We start from the raw sequence: 24,891 nt of genomic DNA, 5'->3' as shown, positions 1-24,891 counted from the left end.
GTGTCTTTGGAGATTATTATCTTGAGTTACAGTTTTTTCTTTTCTTCTTATTAAGACATCATTATTTTTACCTTATTACGGCTAATCTGTTCTTTCTTTACAAATAACCACTCCTGGTTTTGTTCAATAGGTGCAGTAAACACAGGCTTTGCAAAGCCAACACACATTTAGAATTTGCTTAATCTTTGTTATCATTCCGTGAGAGCGGATTGTTTCTACAAGGCTGACATTTCATAATGCATTTCTTTACTTGCCAGACCGCTGCGAGGCAATTCAACAGAAAGCAAAGTGATAGAGAAGGAGAAATAACTATTACAATCTATACTGGGAGGCAATATCAAGCCAGTATATGACCACTCCTATCCCACAGTCACATTTCACATCAGCTTTTTCCCTTGCTCCTTCTTAGACCCACCCAACCTATCTATTCTATATATTACATGTGTATTGATAATTCAAAGAGGATAGGGTTAACTTACTAAAAGGTGAGGAATGAGTTACTGGATGCAGTAATGAATATAGAAGATATAAGGGATATGACCCCCTTATCTATCAGTGAAGATGGTAATAGAGAAAGCACCTCTTTTCAAGAATATCTGCACTGGTATGACAGAAATTTGGCATTTTCACTGTCTGCAATGCACAAGCATTAGCAGATAACCCTGTCCCTGGGCCAGAAACAAGTCTGTACACAAAACGTCTGTACAGTACTGCCAAGACTTGGCTCTCCTGCATACTATTACAGCGCATAGTCTACAACACCTTCTGTAATTTAAGTGATATTTTTTTATAGAATACAATGTAGTATATTGAAATAAACTGAAGTTGCATCATCATTATGCACTTTCCATAGGCTAGTATCAGTAGTATAACACAATTCGTCTTAGGCAACCCCTTAGGGTGCATTCACACTAAGTATACGCTGAGCTGATTCTGAATATAAAACACATTCAGAATGAGCCCGTACAAAGCAGATCCCATTCATTTCAATGGGAGCCGGCATATTAGCGCTCCCCATTGAAATGAATGAGCTGCTTTTTTCCCTATTGGTTTCAATGTGATACGTGCGTATCCCTCCAGCTCTCCAACCTACACATCTAATATATTTTAGTTTTGCCAAGCTTTAGTGTCTGAATCACAAACAAGTCAGTTCTATAATAGTTTTCTGATCGTATTTCTTACTCCTGAAACTACCAAGATGCTTGTCCAGGCCCTCATAATCTCCCGTTTAGTCTACTGCAACACCCTTCTCCATGGACTCCCAGCAAACACCCTCGCCCCCTCCAGGCCACCTTAAACTGCGCTGCTCGCTTAATTCACCTCACCCCCTGTTCTTCATTAGCCGTACCCCTCTGCCAGTCCTTCCACTGGCTACCTATAGCCCAGCAAAATGAGTTCAAGCTATTAACATTAACATACAAAGCCATCCACAACCTGTCCCCTCCATATATCTCTGACCTCATCTCCCGCTACCTGCCCACACGTCACCTCAGATCCTCCAACGACCTCCTACTCCGCTCTGCTCTCATCCACTCCTCACACAATCGTCTCCAAGATTTCTCCCGTGCATCCCCCATACTCTGGAACTCCTTACCAAGACACATAAGACTGAACCCCACAATCACAGGCTTCAAGAAGGCCCTGAAGACTCACCTATTCAGGAAGGCCTACAACCTCCAATAACACTACCACCACACCACCATCTGAACTGTCTCCCCCTCTCCTTCTGTCTCTACCCCCCTTCCATCATAGATTGTAAGCCCTTGCGGGCAGGGCCCTCTACCCCACTGTGCCAGTCGGCCATTGTTAGTATTATATCTACCTGTATATTTTGTGTATTGTATGTAAACCCCCAAATGTAAAGCACCATGGAATTAATGGTGCTATATAAATAAATAAACAATAAATAAATACTCCTGATCCTTGTGCTTAAATAGATGGCAGGCACTCCATAAAGTCTCTGTAATGTCATGCAAGGTCTTTATCACTAATAGGAGAAAGCTATGTGTTCAAAGAAATGCAGTGTATTTACTGATGGGGTGTATAGAAAGAGCAAGACCATGGTCACAGAGTTCTTCGTTTATCTTATTTAGGACTATAGAGAAGACTTTACTACCATAAATACAATACTGTATTTAGAAAAACCACAGTACACCGAGACTAAAGCTATACAATATATGGTTTTAGCACCAAGGAAAAGTTTCAGTCATTATTTACCAATGGCTGTTTAAGCCGCGTACTCTCCCAATTGTGTAAATATAAATGAAGTTGAGATAATATTCAAGAACAATTGATAAAACACCGGTTTTACTATTAATCAAACTGCGTATATACTCAACCATGGCTAGATTTTGGTCACGTGCAAAAAAAAGTCACATTTGAGGGTGGTACCATGTGTTGGAGCTATTTTTATAGTACACCATAGTGCCCCATCAGTATTCTGAACTCTTGAGATCAGTTACATAAGATAAGCACAAAGTATATGCATTTATAATATAAGATCAGGAGAACCTGAGACCTCCGCATATTTTGGTTCTCACAAAGTTTGCTGCTTCAGTGGTTTTAGATCTTTTAGTCAGATGTTTCTATGGTATTTTTAGGGACAATTATAATAATCTCACAAGTTTTTAAAGTTTCATTGACAAATACATCAAGTTTATGTAAAGACACAATATTTACAGTTTTGACCATTAATTTTCGAGATTTCTGCATTTCACCCTGTTAAATTCTGACTGTTGGCAAACCATTCTTACCAAATCAGTTCTTTCCATTTCTTTGTTTTTGTCTGTCCACAGGTTTGTGGTTTGTCTGTCCACAATGGAATTAAGAACTTGGGAGTTTTCTGACCCAATATTTCAATGTTTTCTTCACCATGTCTTCACTACTTTTGCCTTGTAATATGGTGCTTCATTGTGCTGGAAAAAGCATTGTTCATCACTAAATTGCTCCTGGATCATTTTGAGAAGATGATCTTGGAGGATACTTAGATACCATTCTTTATTCATGACAGTGTTCTTAGGCAAAATTGTTAGTGAGCCCACTTCTCTGGAGAAAAAGAAACCCCACATGCGAATAGCCTCAGGATGCTATATTGTTGATATAACGCAGGACTTAAGGTAGTTTTCATTTTTCCTCTCAAAAATCATCATTTTTTCCAGAAGCCAATTTTCTCTGAGAAATACATCATGGACAGACTGGCACTCTTCTGGAAGTACAGGGATCAGACTGTAGAGGACTGGAATAATGCTATTTTCTCTGAGGAGAACCACTTCAGATTGTTTGGAACACCTGGAAGAATGATTGTCCATAGAAGAAAAGGTGAGCACTACCATGAGTCCTGTATTATACTAATAGTAAAACATACCATTAATGCTTGGGATCGGAGGGGGCTGACATGACTAAATTTTAAAAAACTAATTAAAAAACTAATTTTGTTACACAATTTCTCCCGAATATGATAATACCCCATATGTGCTGGTACCCTAATGTACGGGCACACGGTTGCTCTCAGAGCGGATGGAGCGCTAATTGGATTTTGTAGGCCAGATTTTGCTACAATACTTTTCAGGCACCATGTCCCGTTTGCAGAGCCCCCAATGTGCCAAAACAGTGGAAACCCCCAAAATGTGACCCCATTTTGGAAACTAGACCCCTCAAGGAATTTATCAAGGGGTATAGTGAGCCCTTGGACCCTACAGGTGTTTCACAGATTTTTTTACCGTTGAGATGTGAAAATGAAAAATTACTTTTTTTATAATAAAATGTCACTGTAGCCCCAAATTTTTCATCTTCACAAGGGGTTAAAGGAAAAATTGCACCCCACATTTTGTTACAAAATTTCTCCTGAACACGACAATACCCAATATGTGCTGGTACCCTAATGTACGGGCACACGGTCGCTCTCAGAGCTGACGGAGCGCTAATTGGATTTTGTAGGCCAGATTTTGCTAGAATACTTTTCAGGCACCATGTCCCGTTTGCAGAGCCCCCAAGGTGCCAAAACAGTGGAAACCCCCAAAATGTGACCCCATTTTGGAAACTATACCCCTCAAGGAATTTACCAAGGGGTATAGTGAGCCCTTTGACCCTACAGGAGTGTAACAGAATTGGCCCGATAAATGGAAAAGTGACATTTTTTGTTATAAAATGTTGCTTTAACCCCAAATTTTGCATTTCCACAAGGGGATAAAAGAGAAAATGTACTCCAAAAATTGTTACGCATTTTGTCCCAACTACAGAAATGCCCCATATGTAAATGTAAAGTGATGTATGGGCACGCTGTGAGGTCCAGAGCTGAAGGATCGCTATTGGGATTTTGGAGGGAAAATTTAGCTGAAATCTGTTTCAGGCACCATGTTGCATTTGGAGAGCCCCTGAAGTGCTAGAACAGTGGAAACCCCCTCAAAATGACCCCATTTTGAAAACTAGACCCCTCAAGGAATTTATCAAGGGGTTTAGTGAGCACTTGGACCCTACAGGTGTTTCACAGATTTTTTTACCATTGAGATGTGAAAATGAAAAATTACTTTTTTTTCCAATAAATTGTCCATTTAGCGCCATATTTTAAATTTTTGAAGTAGTTAGAGAATTAAAAGCCCCCCAGAGTTTGTTACACAATTTCTCCTGAACATGGTAATACCCCATATGTGGCCATAATCTGCTGTATGGGAACATGGCGGGACTCAGAATGGAAAGAGCGCTATTTGGCTTTTGAGGGCAGTTTTCTGGTGCCATGTCGCATTTGCTGAGCCCCTAAAGTACCAATACAATGGAAACCCCTCAAAAGTGACCCCATTTTAGAAACTACACCCGTCAAGGAATGAATCAAGGGGTATTATCATTTTGAGCCTAAAAATGCTTCCCAAAAATTAATGTACAAAATGAAAATTTTAATTTTTCAAGAAATATGCCATTTTGGTGTCCACTACATTGCACCCACTTTGTGTTGTCAGAGACCTGCACTCCTAAAACTATTAAGTGGGCGATCCCGAGGGGCAAAAAATTATATATGTGGGTGTAAACTGCCGCTTGGGCACACAGCAGGGCTCAGAAGGGAAGGAGCACTACGCTTTTTGGGGTACAGATTTAGAGGGACTTTCTGGGCACCATGTTTTTGCAGAGCCCTGGAGGTGCCAGTGAACTGGAATTCCCCAAGAAGTGACCCCATTTTGTAAGGGCAATTTTAGGCTCTCTGCAAAAGTGTCATGGCATCCAAAAAAACCAAACCGTCTAAGTCTGTGCTCCAAAAACCAAATAACCCTTCTTTCCTTCTGTATCCGGCTGTGCCCCAATATCAGTTTATACCCACATATCACATTACATATGTTATCCCGGGTACACCAGTGTCATATATGTGCCCTTATATCAGTTTATACCACATATGACATTACGTACATTATCCCGGTTACACCAGTGTCATACATGTGGCATAAACTGCAGTTTGGGCACACAGCAGGGCGCAGAAGGGAAGGAGCGCGATGAGGCTTTTGGAGTACAGATTCAGATGTTTGGTATCTGGACGCCATGTCATGTTTGTAGAGCCTGTAAGGTACCGGAAAAGTGGATTCCCCAAAGGAGTGACCCCAGTTTGAAAACTGCACCCCTCAAAAAATTTCTCAGGGGGTGTAGTGAGTATTAGTATCCTGGACGTGACTGCACAGCGGATGGCGAAGAGGGAATATATAAGCAGTGCGGAGGACATTGGGAACACCACATTCCCTACTATGTCCCAGTAGCTCCTATAATTGGGGGAGTCACTCTGGGGGTCACTTTGGGGGTCACTTCTGGTGTCTTTTCGCTCATAAGCTATAAACATGGGGTGTCCCCTGATATCCGCTCGCACCGCTTATATATTCCCTTCCTGCCGCAGCCAGTTGTGTTCTAATAATTTGGCGGTTTTTGCGGGCTTTTGTTCTTGCATTATTAGATGCTATATTTTCTTTATTTTTCTGGTGACGTGGACATATAAGGGCTTGTTGTTTGCGGGATGCGATGTATTTTGTAATGACACCATTTTTGGGTGCCTACAACTTACTGAATACATTTTATTAACTCTTTTTTTGCTGGATTAAAAAAAATCAATTCTGGTATTGCGTTTTACCTTTTAAATTTTTCGCCATGCAGCGTACAGTATAAGTAACATATTATCTTTATTCTGTGGGCTGGTACGGTTACGGCGATACCTCATTTATATTATTTTTTTATGCAATACTAATTCTGCAGAATAAAAACACATTTGGGGACATAAATCAATGTTTTTTGCATCGCCATCTTCTGAGAGGCGTAACATTTTTATTTTTTGGTTGACAGTGTTGGTTGGGGGCTTATTTTTTGCGGGACAATGTGTGCTTTTTATTGGCACTGTTGTGAGGTGCATTTGACTTTTTGATCACTTTTTATAGCACATTCTGTAAGGTGAGATAGCAAAAAAATCACTACTTCCAGCGGGTTTTTTCCGTTTTTTTTCCCCGTCATTTACCGTGTACATTAAATATTGTTTCAGTTTTATTGTACAGATTGTTACGGACGCGGCGATAGCAAATATGTATTGTTTTTATTAATTTTTAGGGTTTTTTTTTTATATAATTTGTTTTCTATAGAAAAAAAGGGTTTTTGGGGCTTTATAACTTTATTAAATGTTTGCAAACACTTTTTTTTTTTTTCCACTTTTTTTTTTTTACTTTTTCATGTGTCCCTATGGGACACTTAGAGCAGTGATGATTGCATCACTGATTCTCTAGTATAGAGTGAGACACAGGCTGCAGTGACAGCCTGCGTGTTACCACGCTATAAACAGGAAGTGAGCTGTGCGGACGGCACAGACTCACTGCAGAAGATCCCGGCCAGGATAAAACCAGGATAAAAAGGTAAGTGGGACTCATTGCTGGCTGGGGTCACTAAACAGACCCCTGGCCACATAGTGGGGGTACCAGCACCCCCCGATCTCGCAGCGGGGGGTGCCAGGGACCCCCACAAGATCGGGCAACATGTTGTTTGCCGTGATCATGTTTGATCACAGCAATCAACGGGTTAAAACCCAAAATCGGCACTCATGTCCGATGGAGGGTGATGGAGCAGGGTGTTAGGTGTCAGATACAACTAACACCCGCTCCTAGAATGCCCGCACTGCGCTGCGGGGATTGTTTACATCCATGTGGTACTATTACCACATCGGTCGTGAAGCACTAGACATCCATGTGGTAATAGTACCACATGGGTCGGGAAGGGGTTAAAGACTAAAATCTAAACATTCATGAAGTGCAGCGTCTTTCGATGATCTAGGAGCAATTTGCTGATTCTTTTTCCAATATCTCAATTCTACTGAGAACCTGTGGTCAACCTTTAAAAAGCAGGAAACAACCAAAAACAGTGAAATTATAAATAAAGTGAAATATTTGTAGTGGGAAAAAATAAATATAAAAAAACAGGAGCAGAACCACCGTTGTTTCACCTCCTATAGAAATTTCATAAAAAGCAAATGAAGCCCCATTGACAGAAATATAAAAACAAGTCACATAATATATCCTACTAATATTATAAAGGTGAAAGTATGTGTTTGGATGTTTGTGGTTCACGCCCAAACCGCTGAACGGAATGGCGTGAGATTTCACACATACCTAGATGGCCACCAGGAAGGATCGATAGGCTACTTGGTATACCGCTCCAGTCTCCGAAATCCCGAACGTTACCAGCGAAAGTCTGTTCCGGCTCCGCCGCGGGACCTCAGATGATGTCCGCCCAGCTCTTTCAGGTGGCCTCCGATAGGTTCGCATCATATGTGAGGAGGGGCGATGGACACTGTGCGCTACAGAGGGGGTGGAGCTATAGACGCACAAGCCGGCCGCCGAGTGACAGGAAGAAGATGGCGTCGCGTATGAGGAGGACAGAGCAGGCAGCCATCGGTGGAGCCCACCGCCCGGCCTGGAGAAGTAAGTCCTCCAGGGCTCCTGGGGTGGGAAACTGAAGGAGTGACTGGGACACACTTCCCCAAGCCGCCGTCTTCCCCTAGCACTGCATGTATGGCCTGCTGACTGCAGACCCTATGCAAACCATCACACTAGGCTCACGGAGGGTGGGGAGGAGAAGGCCGAGGCTTGGGGGTGGGGAGAGGAGTCCGTGGTCGCGGGAGTGGCGGGTTTACTGTAAAGGAGGTCGCGGAAGGGGGGGGGCCTAGGGGGGAATTGTAAAGGGGCTGGGGTCGCGGGGGAGGCTTCCTGTAAAGTGGGACAGGGTATGGGGGGGTGGAGAGGGAACCGGGGTAGCGGGGGGCCAGTTTGTGCAGAGGGTGCAAAGGGGGCTGACTCTGGGGTCGCAGGTGGGGGGGGGGGGAAGGGGGCCGGAGTCGCAGGAGAGGAAAGAGGGCCGGGGTTGTAGAGGAGGGGTGGTGGAAAGGGAGCCTGGGTTGCTTGGGCGGTGGAAAGGGGGCCGGGGTTGCGGGGGGTGGTGGAAAGGGGGTCAGGGGAGAGGGGTTGGAAATGGGACGCAATGGGGAGCAGAGCCTGCGCAGCAGGTGGGTCGCACAAAGTGGGAACGCTGCCGCGGAAGAAGTCGCGGGTACTGCTAATATATATAAATATATATATATATATATATATATATATATATATTTTATCATATCGACCCTTAGAATACAGGTGAAATGTCATTTTAGTTACATAGTGAACGCAGTTTCTCTCTAATTCCACCTCATTCCGTTTTTTTTTTTCCAGCTTGCCAATACATTGTACAGAATATTAAACAATATTATTACAAAGTACAATTTATCCCACAAAAAATTAAGCTCTCGTACACCTTTGTGAGTGCAAAAATAAATAAGTTATGGCTTTTGGAAGGAGGAAAGTAAAAATGAAAATTGAAAAATTTATCATGCATTATTAGAATTTCACAATCTTACTGTCTGTGATACTTGCTCACCAAAACTCTTGAAATAAAGTTTCATAAATGATTGAAAGCTAAGAAGTTTCATTTACCTGTATGAAGTCCAAAAACGTAAAAGGCAGCAGGTCATCCAGGTGACCAATATCTTTTGAAAAACGGTTCAGAATCCTTCCTAGAAGTAAAAATAAAAAAATACTGACATACGTACATATGTTACAAGGGCATTTGACAAACAAAATTATTTTTAGGCTGAGGTCATATGTTGTCAGAATGTTGTGGTTTTCTTGAGACAAAACTAAAATTGACTTCAAAAGGAATGGGAAATATAAAAGGAAGCACTAATACTTCTCACTTCTGCTAAATCCATTTCTAGCTTTGGCTCAAAAAAAGCAGTAAAATTTACAATAAAAACCTGATTCCAAAGATGTCATGGTCTCTGAATTTACCTTCACTCCTCAAAGTACTCCAGCAATAGGTCAATATTCTGCACAGTAGAGCACCACGGACTACTAAGCCCAGACAAACAATGGACTTCTTGAGACTTCACTACTATACGGGCTCATACTAAAAGATGGCTGGACCATTATACCAAACAAATCCTCTGACCACTTGTGTATCCCTATTTCTTCATAAAAGCATGGCCTTCACTCTTATTGTTTAATACGTTAATTCTTTGTCACATTGTAATGTCAAATATTATCTGCTCATGTGTCCTCTGATTTGAAAAGTGCGGTGGGGCTATATAAGTGCATATTTGGGGCTATATACCTATAATAATAATTATTATTAGTCTTTTATTTACTAACACAAGTTTCCCATTATATGGCAATTATACAATTCAAGGCTTGAAATTAATAAACTAATGGGGTCTTTCCTAGAAAATATAGACACAGACTTGCCAATACTTAGAATAAGCTACTATATATGACTAAGCTGAATTACTGCTACAGATTTGTTTCATTTCAAGTACATGTCCCAGGTAGAAGAAAAAAAAAAAAACAGACGACTTTACTAGAATGAGATAAGTTTAATAAAAATCAAGTGGCGGATCGTGATATTTCTTCAGGGTAGTGGAATTGCTAATTGAATGCCACAAACTTAAGGATGGAGCTTAAACCTTCAGAATGTAATTTACAGTTGTACCTATCAGAAATGTACTGGGATTAAAAAGGATACCCGCGGGGAGGAGAAGATTCATTTTAAAAGAAAAACTGAGATGTGATTAGGCCTTTAGAGCATTTAAGCTATATTCAAATGAACATTAGCCTCTGAATAAAATTGCATTCCAGATATTCTTCATCTTCTGATAAGCAGAAGATCAAAAGCAATGTTAACAATTCCAACTCCCCTAGTGCAAAGACAAACAACTTGCACGGGTGAAATGAGCATTAAGCAAATGCCCAAACTTCCTGCAGCACTCCAAAGACTCGGATTCATATTGTACAATACCAGCATTTTATTAGGTACAAGTAAGCATGTATCTAACGTACATACATATAACGTAAGACAACAAAACATTTACAGATAACCTATATGATCAGAATTACATAACACTTAAATGTTATTCCACCACGGACCGCAAAGCTATCTGAAGATTTAAAAAAAAAACAAAAAAAAACACAACAACAACTCATACAAATTTTATCAAATTACAGGTATATCTATACCTTTACAAGATCTTTCTGACCCCAAGTGCTTTATTCACATTGATACAGGTCAGTACTCTATAACAGCTCAAGGAGAAATGGGGATTGGCCTTTAGAGGGGAAAATGGCTAAATAGCAAAATAGCAATGATTTTTCAAAAGATCTGCTCAGCTCCATGAAAGTACAGTACCTGAGCTTTGTCTCTGTGATTATCACATGACTAGGATAGGTTGTTATTCACTGGAAATAAAAAGTGAACATTTTCAAGAAGGAATGTTCAAAGTGATATTAAATTGAAAGAAAAAGTATTACTGAAAATTTTATATCTTTCCATTTTATTAAATTATTATCATTTACTGAAGTTGGAATGTCCCTTCAATCTGATTAAGACATTGCCTTACTGACCGCATTACAGTTAGAATTCTCTCTATAGCCCCCACCATTCCTGAGCAATACTTTTAGTTTCAGTATTCATAAGGCACAATAATTTTGCACACTGTGATGTGGGCAGTCCTGAGTGGTCTGCTTGAGCGCAGGACCGCCCACCTTACAGGTGAGCCTAATTAGCATACAGAATGTTGAAAGAATTGGCAACGATTGCTCTGGAACAGTAGTGGCTACAGACAAGATACCCAGCTGTCATGAGGCCAGATGAGCTTGTTGCCCCATGCAGCAGTTTGCTAAAATCTATTAGCTGATGTACCCCTTACTGATCAGCAGCAACAACAAATACTACTTTCTTTGTAAACTCTCCCTCACCTTCTGCTCTCTACAATACTCTTCACTTAACGTAATAGATTCAGCTGTATGAGCAGATAAGAAAGGGTGCATGTATACATTTGAAGTCACTCTGCTTGAAAAATATTCATTTACTCTGCTGAAAATGTGTGTGTAGGTGTACAATATGCTTGTTTAGTAATACACCTGTACACAAGTATACTATGGGTGTATATATGTGTGTGAAATATTTGTACATCCATGTATGTCTAATATGTATAATGTAGTGTGTGTCTGAACATAAATCTGTGTGTTTGTGAAGATATGGGTGTGTGTGTATACAATATGTTTTTATAAAAAAATAAAATGAACATATATCAGTATACAAAAAATCATAAATAACTAAAACTAGCAAAGGGATTCTCAAGACTGGTGTATTTTATATTACATTTTGACATTCCCTGCACCTCATTTTGAATTAGGTGCTCTCCAGCGCCCCCAATGCCCTTGGGTCTAAACGCAAATCTATGGAACTCGGGGCCACTGTAAGCTCAGTTTTTTTACGTAAATAACATTGAATATGCCTTCAGCTTAAAAACAACACTTTTATTTAGTTGTAGATAGTGTTAAAATGTCACAAATCACTGATCTTCAACTATTTATGCCAATGTAAGTCATAACTGAATTGATAAATCATCTGTGTTTTGTTTAGAGGTTAAATGTGTCAGATTAAAAGGGCTACTGTCACATTATCATGTCAGCAATTGCACCAATTCTACCTCTCTCCTCAGTCAGCAGAAAGGCTGAGTACACCCATGGATATGGAAAAAATTCTGGCAGCACAGTGGCTCAGTGGTTAGCCTTGCAGTGCTGAAGTCCTGAATTCTAATCCTGCCAAGGACAACGTCTGCAAGGAGTTTGTATGTTCCCCCTGTGTTTGCATGGGTTTCATCCAGGTACTCCAGTTTCCTCCCACACACTAAAGACATACTTATAAGTGAAAAAAAAAAAAAATTCTAACTGCACTGGAATTTAAAAGTTAAAGGGGTTGTCCACTTTTGTCTGGGCAACCCCTTTAAACAGGACCTTTCATCAGATTGGGCACAGGCAGTTCTATATACTGCTGGAATGCTGACAGTGCGCTGAATTCAGCACACTGTCGGCTTTCCCGATCTGTGCCCGGGGTAAAGCGCTATCAGTCCCGGTACTGTAGCGCTTTACAGTCAGAAGGACGTTTCTGACACTTAGCCAGGAACGTCCTTCTGCCCAGCAGCGCCTATCGTGCTGTACTGTGGAGCGGGGAGGAACTCCCCCCTCCCACTCCTGATAATACTCGTCTATGGACGAGCTGTGTGAGCAGAGGGAGGGGGCGTTCCTCCCCACTCACACTGTGCAGTGTGGTAGGCGCTGCTGGGCAGAAGGGCGTCCCTGGCTAACTGTCAGAAACGCCCTTCTGACTGTAAAGCGCTACGGTACCGGGACCGATAGCGCTTTACACCGGACACAGATCGGGAAAGCCGATAGTGCGCTGAATTCAGCGCACTGTCAGCTTTCCGGCAGTATATAAAACTGCATGTGCCCGATCTGATGAAAGGTCCTCTTTAACATGTTCTGGCTATTACTTACATTACTTTATTATTTGCATCTAATATTCGGATGTGCTGTGGTTTCTTATTGGTCATAAATGTTACTTTTAGTATTAATACTTTTCACAAACCTTAAGAATCCCAGTGTGACAGCCAAATGTCACAATTCTGTACAGCATCTCAGTGTAAGACACACATTCCCCACAGAAATGGGTATCCTATAACATTAAATAACTTAATCAGAATACACACTGTTCTAAGATTTCTCAGCAAGTAATTAAATAAGTACTGAATGCCAATTAATCACTGTTAAACACAAGACCTGTGAAAGACGTGCTATGTACACATCCAAGACTATTTAATGCTCAAATACTTTTCACTATCTAAGTTAAACAATGATTCATTAAACCTCCCTTGCTACACAATGGCGAGGCTAAACCTGAAGTGAATAACTCGAAAATCTTTTGTTCCTTAATAAAAGACATCAAACCACAGAGTGTATTATTCTTTCCATGCTCACGCTGTACAATACTTTAATTGCGTGAACTGAAATGTGTTCAGGTGCTCACTATCCATTTTTACTCTTGCAGGTGTTTTCGGTCATTTGCAGTCAATTTGTTAAAATCTTTTGATCCAGGTATGAAAATACTTGACATTGTACCACACCTGTGCTTTCTATACCCTATAAAGTCCAGGCTTACTTTGTACTGTCGTCTCAAGCATGTTGAGCTTGTGAAGTTTGTTTTTTGTTGTGTTTGGTTCCAGTGTAGACTTAGGATAGTATCACAGGGCTGGAAGATATTAATCTGACCTAAATTCAGCTGCATCTAGTTGGACATTAAAGGGGCTCTATCAGCAAAATCATGCTGATAGAGCCCCCACATATGCGTGCATAGCCTTTAAAAAGGCTATTCAGGCACTGTAAAAGTTAAATTAAACTACCCCCCGTTTTAAAATAATAACTTAAAAAAGAATGTTCTCTACTTACGGAACATGCACCCTGGGCGGGCATTCAGGGTGCGCCGTCTTCTTCTTCCCCGCCTCTTCTTCCTCTGACGTCTTCGGGTCCCGTCCTCCTCCGGCGCTTGCTCGCGGACACCGAGAAAAAAAAATAGCCCGGGAGCATGCGCAGTAGCACGCGCCTTCTACTACGGCTACTGCGCATGCGCCTGGGCTATTTTTTTTTTATCAGTGTCCGCGAGCAAGCGCCGGAGGAGGACGGGACCCGAAGACGTCAGAGGAAGAACAGGTGGGGATGAAGATGAATACACATCCAGAATGCCCGCCCAGCGTGCACGTTCCGTAAGAAGAGAACATTCTTTTTTAAGTTATTATTTTAAAACGGGGGGGTAGTTTAATTTAACTTTTACAGTGCCTGAATAGCCTTTTTAAAGGCTATGCACGCATATGTGGGGCTCTATCAGCATGATTTTGCTGATAGAGCCCCTTTAACATACAGATATCTGAAACTGGGCTTATTCTGCAATAATACTAATAATAATAATAATTATTATTATTATTTTATTTATATAGTGCTAACATATTTCGCAGCACTTAAATCAGAAGGTACAAAGTTATTTGACATTACAATGAGACAAAGAACGTATCAAACAATAGGAGTGAAGGCTCTGTTCGCAAGAGTGTATGTATTCGGTAGGATTTTTTTTTTTCTTTTATTTTTTTGTACAATTTAAAAATCCAAGTGCAAAGTAGTCTCAGACGATTAATAGGAGTCAGAATATCTGCAGAATATCTACAAGGTAATACCATTTAAGTCAATGAGCTTTTCAAAATCTCATCTACACAATGGGGCATACCCATCAATAGAAGTCTGACACTTTCCAGTCTGCATTTCTGCCAAAATTTAGGGTGCACAGCCTTTATGACATTTTGGAACAGCAAGCAGAAAAATAGGACTTGCTTAAAACTTTTTAAAAATGTGAACCAGAATGGTCTATTTAACAAATTTGTTTTTACTAGAGATGAGCGAACAGTGTTCTATCGAACTCATGTTCGATCGGATATTAGGCTGTTCGGCATGTTCGAATCGAACACCGCGTGGTAAAGTGCGCCATTACTCGATTCCCCTCCCACCTTCCCTGGCGCCTTTTTTGCTCCAATAACAGCGCAGGGTAGGTGGGACAGGAACTACGACACCGGTGACGTTGAAAAAAGTAGGCAAAACCCATTGGCTGCCGAAAACATGTGACCTCTAATTTAAAAGAACAGCGACGCCCAGCTTCGCGTCATTCTGAGCTTGCAATTCACGGGGGACGGAGGTTTCCGTCCAGTTAGCTAGGGCTTAGATTCTGGGTAGGCAGGGACAGGCTAGGATAGGAAGGAGAAGACAACCAACAGCTCTTGTAAGAGCTAAATTCCAGGGAGAAGCTTGTCAGTGTAACGTGGCACTGACGGGCTCAATCGCCGCAACCCAGCTTTCCCAGGATCCTGAATGGAATACACTGTCAGTGTGCCCCCCCACCTTCACCCCAGAAATACCCTGCAAGTCCCCTAGCAATAGAATTGGGGCTATATACACCCACAATTTTTACTACTGGTATACAGTGCCATTGTCTGACTGGGAATTCAAAGAATATATTGGGAATACAAATACCCTCATTTCTTGCTACTGCCATATAGTGCCAGTTTCTGACTGGTAATTCAAAGAATATATTGGGGTTACGTGCACCCACAATTTTTACTACTGGTATACAGTGCCATTGTCTGACTGGGAATTCAAAGAATATATTGGGAATACAAATACCCTCATTTCTTGCTACTGCCATATAGTGCCAGTGTCTGACTGGGAATTCAAAGAATATATTGGGGTTACGTGCACCCACAATTTTTACTACTGGTATACAGTGCCATTGTCTGACTGGGAATTCAAAGAATATATTGGGAATACAAATACCCTCATTTCTTGCTACTGCCATATAGTGCCAGTGTCTGACTGGGAATTCAAAGAATATATTGGGGTTACGTGCACCCACAATTTTTACTACTGGTATACAGTGCCATTGTCTGACTGGGAATTCAAAGAATATATTGGGAATACAAATACCCTCATTTCTTGCTACTGCCATATAGTGCCAGTGTCTGACTGGTAATTCAAAGAATATATTGGGGTTACGTGCACCCACAATTTTTACTACTGGTATACAGTGCCATTGTCTGACTGGGAATTCAAAGAATATATTGGGAATACAAATACCCTCATTTCTTGCTACTGCCATATAGTGCCAGTGTCTGACTGGGAATTCAAAGAATATATTGGGGTTACGTGCACCCACAATTTTTACTACTGGTATACAGTGCCATTGTCTGACTGGGAATTCAAAGAATATATTGGGGTTATAAATACCCTCATTTCTTGCTACTGCCATATAGTGCCAGTTTCTGACTGGTAATTCAAAGAATATATTGGGGTTACGTGCACCCACAATTTTTACTACTGGTATACAGTGCCATTGTCTGACTGGGAATTCAAAGAGTATATTGGGAATACAAATACCCTCATTTCTTGCTACTGCCATATAGTGCCAGTTTCTGACTGGTAATTCAAAGAATATATTGGGGTTACATGCACCCACAATTTTTACTACTGGTATACAGTGCCATTGTCTGACTGGGAATTCAAAGAATTTATTGGGAATACAAATACCCTCATTTCTTGCTACTGCCATATAGTGCCAGTGTCTGACTGGGAATTCAAAGAATATATTGGGGTTACGTGCACCCACAATTTTTACTACTGGTATACAGTGCCATTGTCTGACTGGGAATTCAAAGAGTATATTGGGAATACAAATACCCTCATTTCTTGCTACTGCCATATAGTGCCAGTTTCTGACTGGTAATTCAAAGAATATATTGGGGTTACGTGCACCCACAATTTTTACTACTGGTATACAGTGCCATTGTCTGACTGGGAATTCAAAGAGTATATTGGGAATACAAATACCCTCATTTCTTGCTACTGCCATATAGTGCCAGTTTCTGACTGGGAATTCAAAGAATATATTGGGGTTACGTGCACCCACAATTTTTACTACTGGTATACAGTGCCATTGTCTGACTGGGAATTCAAAGAATATATTGGGGTTATAAATACCCTCATTTCTTGCTACTGCCATATAGTGCCAGTTTCTGACTGGTAATTCAAAGAATATATTGGGGTTACGTGCACCCACAATTTTTACTACTGGTATACAGTGCCATTGTCTGACTGGGAATTCAAAGAATATATTGGGGTTATAAATACCCTCATTTCTTGCTACTGCCATATAGTGCCAGTTTCTGACTGGTAATTCAAAGAATATATTGGGGTTACGTGCACCCACAATTTTTACTACTGGTATACAGTGCCATTGTCTGACTGGGAATTCAAAGAATATATTGGGAATACAAATACCCTCATTTCTTGCTACTGCCATATAGTGCCAGTGTCTGACTGGGAATTCAAAGAATATATTGGGGTTACGTGCACCCACAATTTTTACTACTGGTATACAGTGCCATTGTCTGACTGGGAATTCAAAGAATATATTGGGAATACAAATACCCTCATTTCTTGCTACTGCTATATAGTGCCAGTGTCTGACTGGTAATTCAAAGAATATATTGGGGTTACGTGCACCCACAATTTTTACTACTGGTATACAGTGCCATTGTCTGACTGGGAATTCAAAGAATATATTGGGAATACAAATACCCTCATTTCTTGCTACTGCCATATAGTGCCAGTGTCTGACTGGGAATTCAAAGAATATATTGGGGTTACGTGCACCCACAATTTTTACTACTGGTATACAGTGCCATTGTCTGACTGGGAATTCAAAGAGTATATTGGGAATACAAATACCCTCATTTCTTGCTACTGCCATATAGTGCCAGTTTCTGACTGGTAATTCAAAGAATATATTGGGGTTACGTGCACCCACAATTTTTACTACTGGTATACAGTGCCATTGTCTGACTGGGAATTCAAAGAGTATATTGGGAATACAAATACCCTCATTTCTTGCTACTGCCATATAGTGCCAGTTTCTGACTGGGAATTCAAAGAATATATTGGGGTTACGTGCACCCACAATTTTTACTACTGGTATACAGTGCCATTGTCTGACTGGGAATTCAAAGAATATATTGGGGTTATAAATACCCTCATTTCTTGCTACTGCCATATAGTGCCAGTTTCTGACTGGTAATTCAAAGAATATATTGGGGTTACGTGCACCCACAATTTTTACTACTGGTATACAGTGCCATTGTCTGACTGGGAATTCAAAGAATATATTGGGGTTATAAATACCCTCATTTCTTGCTACTGCCATATAGTGCCAGTTTCTGACTGGTAATTCAAAGAATATATTGGGGTTACGTGCACCCACAATTTTTACTACTGGTATACAGTGCCATTGTCTGACTGGGAATTCAAAGAATATATTGGGGTTATAAATACCCTCATTTCTTGCTACTGCCATATAGTGCCAGTTTCTGACTGGTAATTCAAAGAATATATTGGGGTTACGTGCACCCACAATTTTTACTACTGGTATACAGTGCCATTGTCTGACTGGGAATTCAAAGAGTATATTGGGAATACAAATACCCTCATTTCTTGCTACTGCCATATAGTGCCAGTTTCTGACTGGGAATTCAAAGAATATATTGGGGTTACGTGCACCCACAATTTTTACTACTGGTATACAGTGCCATTGTCTGACTGGGAATTCAAAGAATATATTGGGGTTATAAATACCCTCATTTCTTGCTACTGCCATATAGTGCCAGTTTCTGACTGGTAATTCAAAGAATATATTGGGGTTACGTGCACCCACAATTTTTACTACTGGTATACAGTGCCATTGTCTGACTGGGAATTCAAAGAATATATTGGGAATACAAATACCCTCATTTCTTGCTACTGCCATATAGTGCCAGTGTCTGACTGGGAATTCAAAGAATATATTGGGGTTACGTGCACCCACAATTTTTACTACTGGTATACAGTGCCATTGTCTGACTGGGAATTCAAAGAGTATATTGGGAATACAAATACCCTCATTTCTTGTTACTGCCATATAGTGCCAGTTTCTGACTGGTAATTCAAAGAATATATTGGGGTTACGTGCACCCACAATTTTTACTACTGGTATACAGTGCCATTGTCTGACTGGGAAATCAAAGAATATATTGGGGTTATAAATACCCTCATTTCTTGCTACTGCCATATAGTGCCAGTTTCTGACTGGTAATTCAAAGAATATATTGGGGTTACGTGCACCCACAATTTTTACTACTGGTATACAGTGCCATTGTCTGACTGGGAATTCAAAGAGTATATTGGGAATACAAATACCCTCATTTCTTGCTACTGCCATATAGTGCCAGTTTCTGACTGGTAATTCAAAGAATATATTGGGGTTACGTGCACCCACAATTTTTACTACTGGTATACAGTGCCATTGTCTGACTGGGAATTCAAAGAATATATTGGGGTTATAAATACCCTCATTTCTTGCTACTGCCATATAGTGCCAGTTTCTGACTGGTAATTCAAAGAATATATTGGGGTTACGTGCACCCACAATTTTTACTACTGGTATACAGTGCCATTGTCTGACTGGGAATTCAAAGAGTATATTGGGAATACAAATACCCTCATTTCTTGCTACTGCCATATAGTGCCAGTTTCTGACTGGTAATTCAAAGAATATATTGGGGTTACGTGCACCCACAATTTTTACTACTGGTATACAGTGCCATTGTCTGACTGGGAATTCAAAGAATATATTGGGGTTATAAATACCCTCATTTCTTGCTACTGCCATATAGTGCCAGTTTCTGACTGGTAATTCAAAGAATATATTGGGGTTACGTGCACCCACAATTTTTACTACTGGTATACAGTGCCATTGTCTGACTGGGAATTCAAAGAGTATATTGGGAATACAAATACCCTCATTTCTTGCTACTGCCATATAGTGCCAGTGTCTGACTGGGAATTCAAAGAATATATTGGGGTTACGTGCACCCACAATTTTTACTACTGGTATACAGTGCCAATTTCTAACTAGGAATTCAAAATGCGCAAGGCTCCCGGAAAGGGACGTGGACGAGGCCGTGGGCGAGGTCGGGGGAATGGTTCTGGGGAGCAAGGTAGCAGTGAAGCCACAGGGCGTCCCGTGCCTACTCCTGTGGGGCAGCAAGCATTGCGCCACTCCACAGTGCCAGGGTTGCTTGCCACATTAACTAAACTGCAGGGTACAAACCTTAGTAGGCCCGAGAACCAGGAACAGGTCTTGCAATGGCTGTCAGAGAACGCTTACAGCACATTGTCCAGCAGCCAGTCAGACTCTGCCTCCTCTCCTCCTATTACCCAACAGTCTTGTCTTCCTTCCTCCCAAAATTCCGAAGCTTTACAGAACAATAACCCAAACTGTCCCTGCTCCCCAGAGCTGTTCTCCGCTCCTTTCATTGTCCCTCAACCTGCCTCTCCACGTCACGATTCCACGAACCTAACAGAGGAGCATCTGTGTCCAGATGCTCAAACACTAGAGTCTCCTCCATCTCCGTTCGATTTGGTGGTGGATGACCAGCAACCCACCCTCATCGACGATGATGTGACGCAGTTGCCGTCAGGGCATCCAGTTGACCGGCGCATTGTGCGGGAGGAGGAGATGAGACAGGAGTTGGAAGAGGAAGTGGTGGATGATGAGGACACTGACCCGACCTGGACAGGGGGGATGTCAAGCGGGGAAAGTAGTGTGGATGTTGAGGCAGGTGCAGCACCAAAAAGGGTAGCTAGAGGCAGAGGCAGAGGTCAGCAGCTTAGGCGAAGCCAGGCCACACCCGGAATCTCCCAAGATGTTCCAGTTCGTACCCAGCCCCGAAAAACTCCCACCTCGAGGGCACGTTTCTCGAAGGTGTGGAGTTTTTTCAAGGAATGCGCCAAGGACAGATATAGTGTTGTCTGCACAATTTGCCTCTCGAAATTGATTAGGGGCTCTGAGAAGAGCAACCTGTCCACCACTTCAATGCGCCGTCATTTGGAATCCAAGCACTGGAATCAGTGGCAGGCAGCAACGGCAGGACAAAGGCCGCCTGCCGTTCACGCCACTGCCACTGCCTCTGCCTCTGCCACTGCCACTGCTGACTGTGCTGGCGATGCACTCCAGAGGACGAGCCAGGACACCACTTCATCTGCCTCCGCCACTTTGTTGACTTCTACCTCATCCTCCCCTGGTCCTGTCTTATCTCCTTCTCCTGCACCATCAAAGGCACCATCAGGCGTTTCTTTACAACAACCCACCATCTCTCAGACATTGGAGCGGCGGCAGAAATACACTGCTAACCACCCACACGCGCAAGCCTTGAACGCCAACATCGCTAAACTGCTGGCCCAGGAGATGTTGGCGTTCCGGCTTGTTGAAACTCCCGCCTTCCTGGACCTGATGGCAACTGCGGCACCTCGCTATGCCGTCCCTAGCCGTCACTACTTCTCCCGGTGTGCCGTCCCCGCCTTGCACCAGCACGTGTCACTCAACATCAGGCGGGCCCTTAGTTCCGCGCTTTGCACAAAGGTCCACTTGACCACCGACGCGTGGACAAGTGCATGCGGACAGGGACGCTACATTTCACTGACGGCACACTGGGTGAATGTAGTTGAGGCTGGGACTGCTTCCCAAACTGGCCCGGTGTACCTCGTCTCCCCGCCTAACATTCCTGGCAGGGACACGAGAAGAACACCCCCCTCCTCCTCCTCCTCTACCGCCTCCTCCTCCGCCACCGCCTCCTCCTCCGCTGTTAGATTGACCCCAGCTACGAGTTGGAAACGTTGCAGCACTGGCGTTGGTAGACGTCAGCAGGCTGTGCTGAAGCTGATCAGCTTGGGGGACAGACAGCACACTGCCTCCGAGGTGAGGGATGCCCTCCTCGATGAGACGGCAATATGGTTTGAGCCGCTGCACCTGGGCCCAGGCATGGTCGTTTGTGATAACGGCCGGAACCTGGTAGCAGCTCTGGAGCTTGCCGGACTCCAACATGTTCCATGCCTGGCCCACGTCTTCAACCTAGTGGTGCAACGTTTCCTAAAGAGCTACCCCAATGTTCCAGAGCTACTGGTGAAAGTGCGGCGCATGTGCGCCCACTTTCGCAAGTCGACAGTAGCCGCTGCTAGCTTAAAATCTCTCCAGCAACGCCTGCATGTGCCACAACACCGGCTTTTGTGCGACGTCCCCACACGCTGGAACTCAACGTTTCAGATGTTGAATAGAGTGGTTGAGCAGCAGAGACCTTTGATGGAATACCAGCTACAAAACCCTAGGGTGCCACAAAGTCAGCTGCCTCAGTTTCACATCCATGAGTGGCCATGGATGAGAGACCTTTGTGACATCCTACGGGTCTTTGAGGAGTCCACAAGGAGGGTGAGCTCTGAGGATGCGATGGTGAGCCTTACAATCCCGCTCTTGTGTGTTCTGAGAGAATCCCTGATTGACATCAGGGATAACTCAGATCACACAGAGGAGTTAGGGATAGCATCCGATCCGTCACAGCTGGAGAGTAGGTCCACACATCTGTCCGCTTCACTGCGTTTAATGGAGGAGGAGGAGGAGGAGGAAGAAGAGTTGTCCGATGATGTGATGGTGATACAGGAGGCTTCCGGGCAACTTCGAATCGTCCCATTGTTGCAGCGCGGATGGGTAGACATGGAGGATGAGGAGGAAATGGAGATTGAACTTTCCGGTGGGGCCAGAGGAGTCATGCCAACTAACACTGTGGCAGACATGGCTGAGTTCATGTTGGGGTGCTTTACAACCGACAAGCGTATTGTCAAAATCATGGAGGACAACCAGTACTGGATCTTTGCTATCCTTGACCCCCGGTATAAAAACAACATCTCGTCTTTTATTCCGGTAGAGGGGAGGGCCAATCGCATCAATGCTTGCCACAGGCAATTGGTGCAGAATATGATGGAGATGTTTCCAGCATGTGACGTTGGCGGCAGGGAGGGCAGTTCCTCCAGTAGGCAACCAAGTTCTCACCGGTCCACACAAACGAGGGGCACACTGTCTAAGGTCTGGGACACCTTGATGGCACCCCCTCGCCAAAGTGCCGCCACGGAGGGTCCTAGTGTCACCAGGCGTGAGAAGTATAGGCGCATGTTGCGGGAATACCTTTCCGACCACAGCCCTGTCCTCTCCGACCCCTCTGCGCCCTACACGTATTGGGTGTCGAAGTTGGACCTGTGGCTTGAACTTGCCCTATATGCCTTGGAGGTGCTGTCCTGTCCTGCCGCCAGCGTCCTATCTGAGAGGGTGTTCAGTGCAGCCGGTGGCATCATCACTGACAAGCGCACCCGTCTGTCAGCTGAGAGTGCCGACCGGCTCACTTTGATAAAAATGAACCACCACTGGGTAGAGCCGTCATTTTTGTGCCCACCTGTGTAAAGCACCCCAACATGAAACTCCATGTCTGTACTCAACCTCTCCAATTCCTCCGCATCCTCATACTCATCCACCATAAGCGTTGCACAATTCTGCTAATACTAGGCTCCCTCCAACATGATTTCCCCCAACTCTGCTGGTTAGAGGCTCCCTCCACCCTGATTTCCACCAACTCTGCTGGTTAGAGGCTCCCTCCACCCTGCTTTCCCACAACTCTGCTGGTTAGAGGCTCCTTCCACCATGAATTTGCCCAAACTGGGCTGTTTAGAGGCTCCCTCCACCATGAATTGGTCCAAACTGGGCTGTTTAGAAGCTCCCTCCACCATGAATTTGCCCAAACTGGGCTGTTTAGAGGCTCCCTCCACCATGAATTGGTCCAAACTGGGTTTTTTAGAGGCTCCCTCCACCATTAATTGGTCCAAACTGGGCTGGTTAGAGGCTCCCTCCACCATGAATTTGCCCAAACTGGGCTGTTTAGAGGCTCCCTCCACCATGAATTTGCCCAAACTGGGCTGGTTAGAGGCTCCCTCCACCATGAATTGGTCCAAACGGGTTTTTAGAGGCTCCCTTCACCATGAATTGGTCCAAACTTGGCTGATTAGAGGCTCCCTCCACCATGAATTGGTCCAAACTTGGCTGTTTAGAGGCTCCCTCCACCATGAATTGGTCCAAACTGGGTTTTTTAGAGGCTCCCTCCACCATGAATTTGCCCAAACTGGGCTGTTTAGAGGCTCCCTCCACCATGAATTTGCCCAAACTGGGCTGGTTAGAGGCTCCCTCCACCATGAATTGGTCCAAACGGGTTTTTAGAGGCTCCCTTCACCATGAATTGGTCCAAACTTGGCTGTTTAGAGGCTCCCTCCACCATGAATTGGTCCAAACTGGGGTGGTTAGAGGCTCCCTCCACCATTAATTGGTCCAAACTGGGCTGGTTAGAGGCTCCCTCCACCATTAATTGGTCCAAACTGGGCTGGTTAGAGGCTCCCTCCACCATGAATTTGCCCAAACTGGGCTGTTTAGAGGCTCCCTCCACCATGAATTTGCCCAAACTGGGCTGTTTAGAGGCTCCCTCCACCATGAATTGGTCCAAACTGGGTTTTTTAGAGGCTCCCTCCACCATGAATTGGTCCAAACTGGGCTGGTTAGAGGCTCCCTCCACCATGAATTGGTCCAAACTGGGGTGGTTAGAGGCTCCCTCCACCATTAATTGGTCCAAACTGGGCTGGTTAGAGGCTCCCTCCACCATGAATTGGTCCAAACGGGTTTTTAGAGGCTCCCTTCACCATGAATTGGTCCAAACTTGGCTGTTTAGAGGCTCCCTCCACCATGAATTGGTCCAAACTGGGGTGGTTAGAGGCTCCCTCCACCATTAATTGGTCCAAACTGGGCTGGTTAGAGGCTCCCTCCACCATTAATTGGTCCAAACTGGGCTGGTTAGAGGCTCCCTCCACCATTAATTGGTCCAAACTGGGGTTTTTAGAGGCTCCCTCCACCATGAATTGGTCCAAACTTGGCTGTTTAGAGGCTCCCTCCACCATTAATTGGTCCAAACTGGGCTGGTTAGAGGCTCCCTCCACCATTAATTGGTCCAAACTGGGCTGGTTAGAGGCTCCC

General features: G+C 43.4%; 1 protein-coding gene across 1 annotated transcript in view; it reads right to left on the bottom strand.

The window, feature by feature from the left end:
* The window catches only part of ABCC4 (ATP binding cassette subfamily C member 4 (PEL blood group)), a 222,411-nt gene that overhangs the window by 95,340 nt on the left and 102,180 nt on the right, over positions 1-24,891 (bottom strand). Inside the window, exon 20 of the mRNA XM_075265322.1 lies at positions 8,970-9,049. Within this exon, the coding sequence (XP_075121423.1) occupies positions 8,970-9,049 (80 nt within the window). The remainder of the gene's footprint in view (positions 1-8,969; positions 9,050-24,891) is intronic.

The sequence above is a fragment of the Leptodactylus fuscus genome, chromosome 2 (assembly GCF_031893055.1).
Source record: "Leptodactylus fuscus isolate aLepFus1 chromosome 2, aLepFus1.hap2, whole genome shotgun sequence".
In the NCBI taxonomy this organism is placed as follows: domain Eukaryota; kingdom Metazoa; phylum Chordata; class Amphibia; order Anura; family Leptodactylidae; genus Leptodactylus; species Leptodactylus fuscus.
The sequence above is the reverse complement of the archived record's forward strand: the minus strand, read 5'-3'. Positions and strand labels throughout refer to the sequence as shown.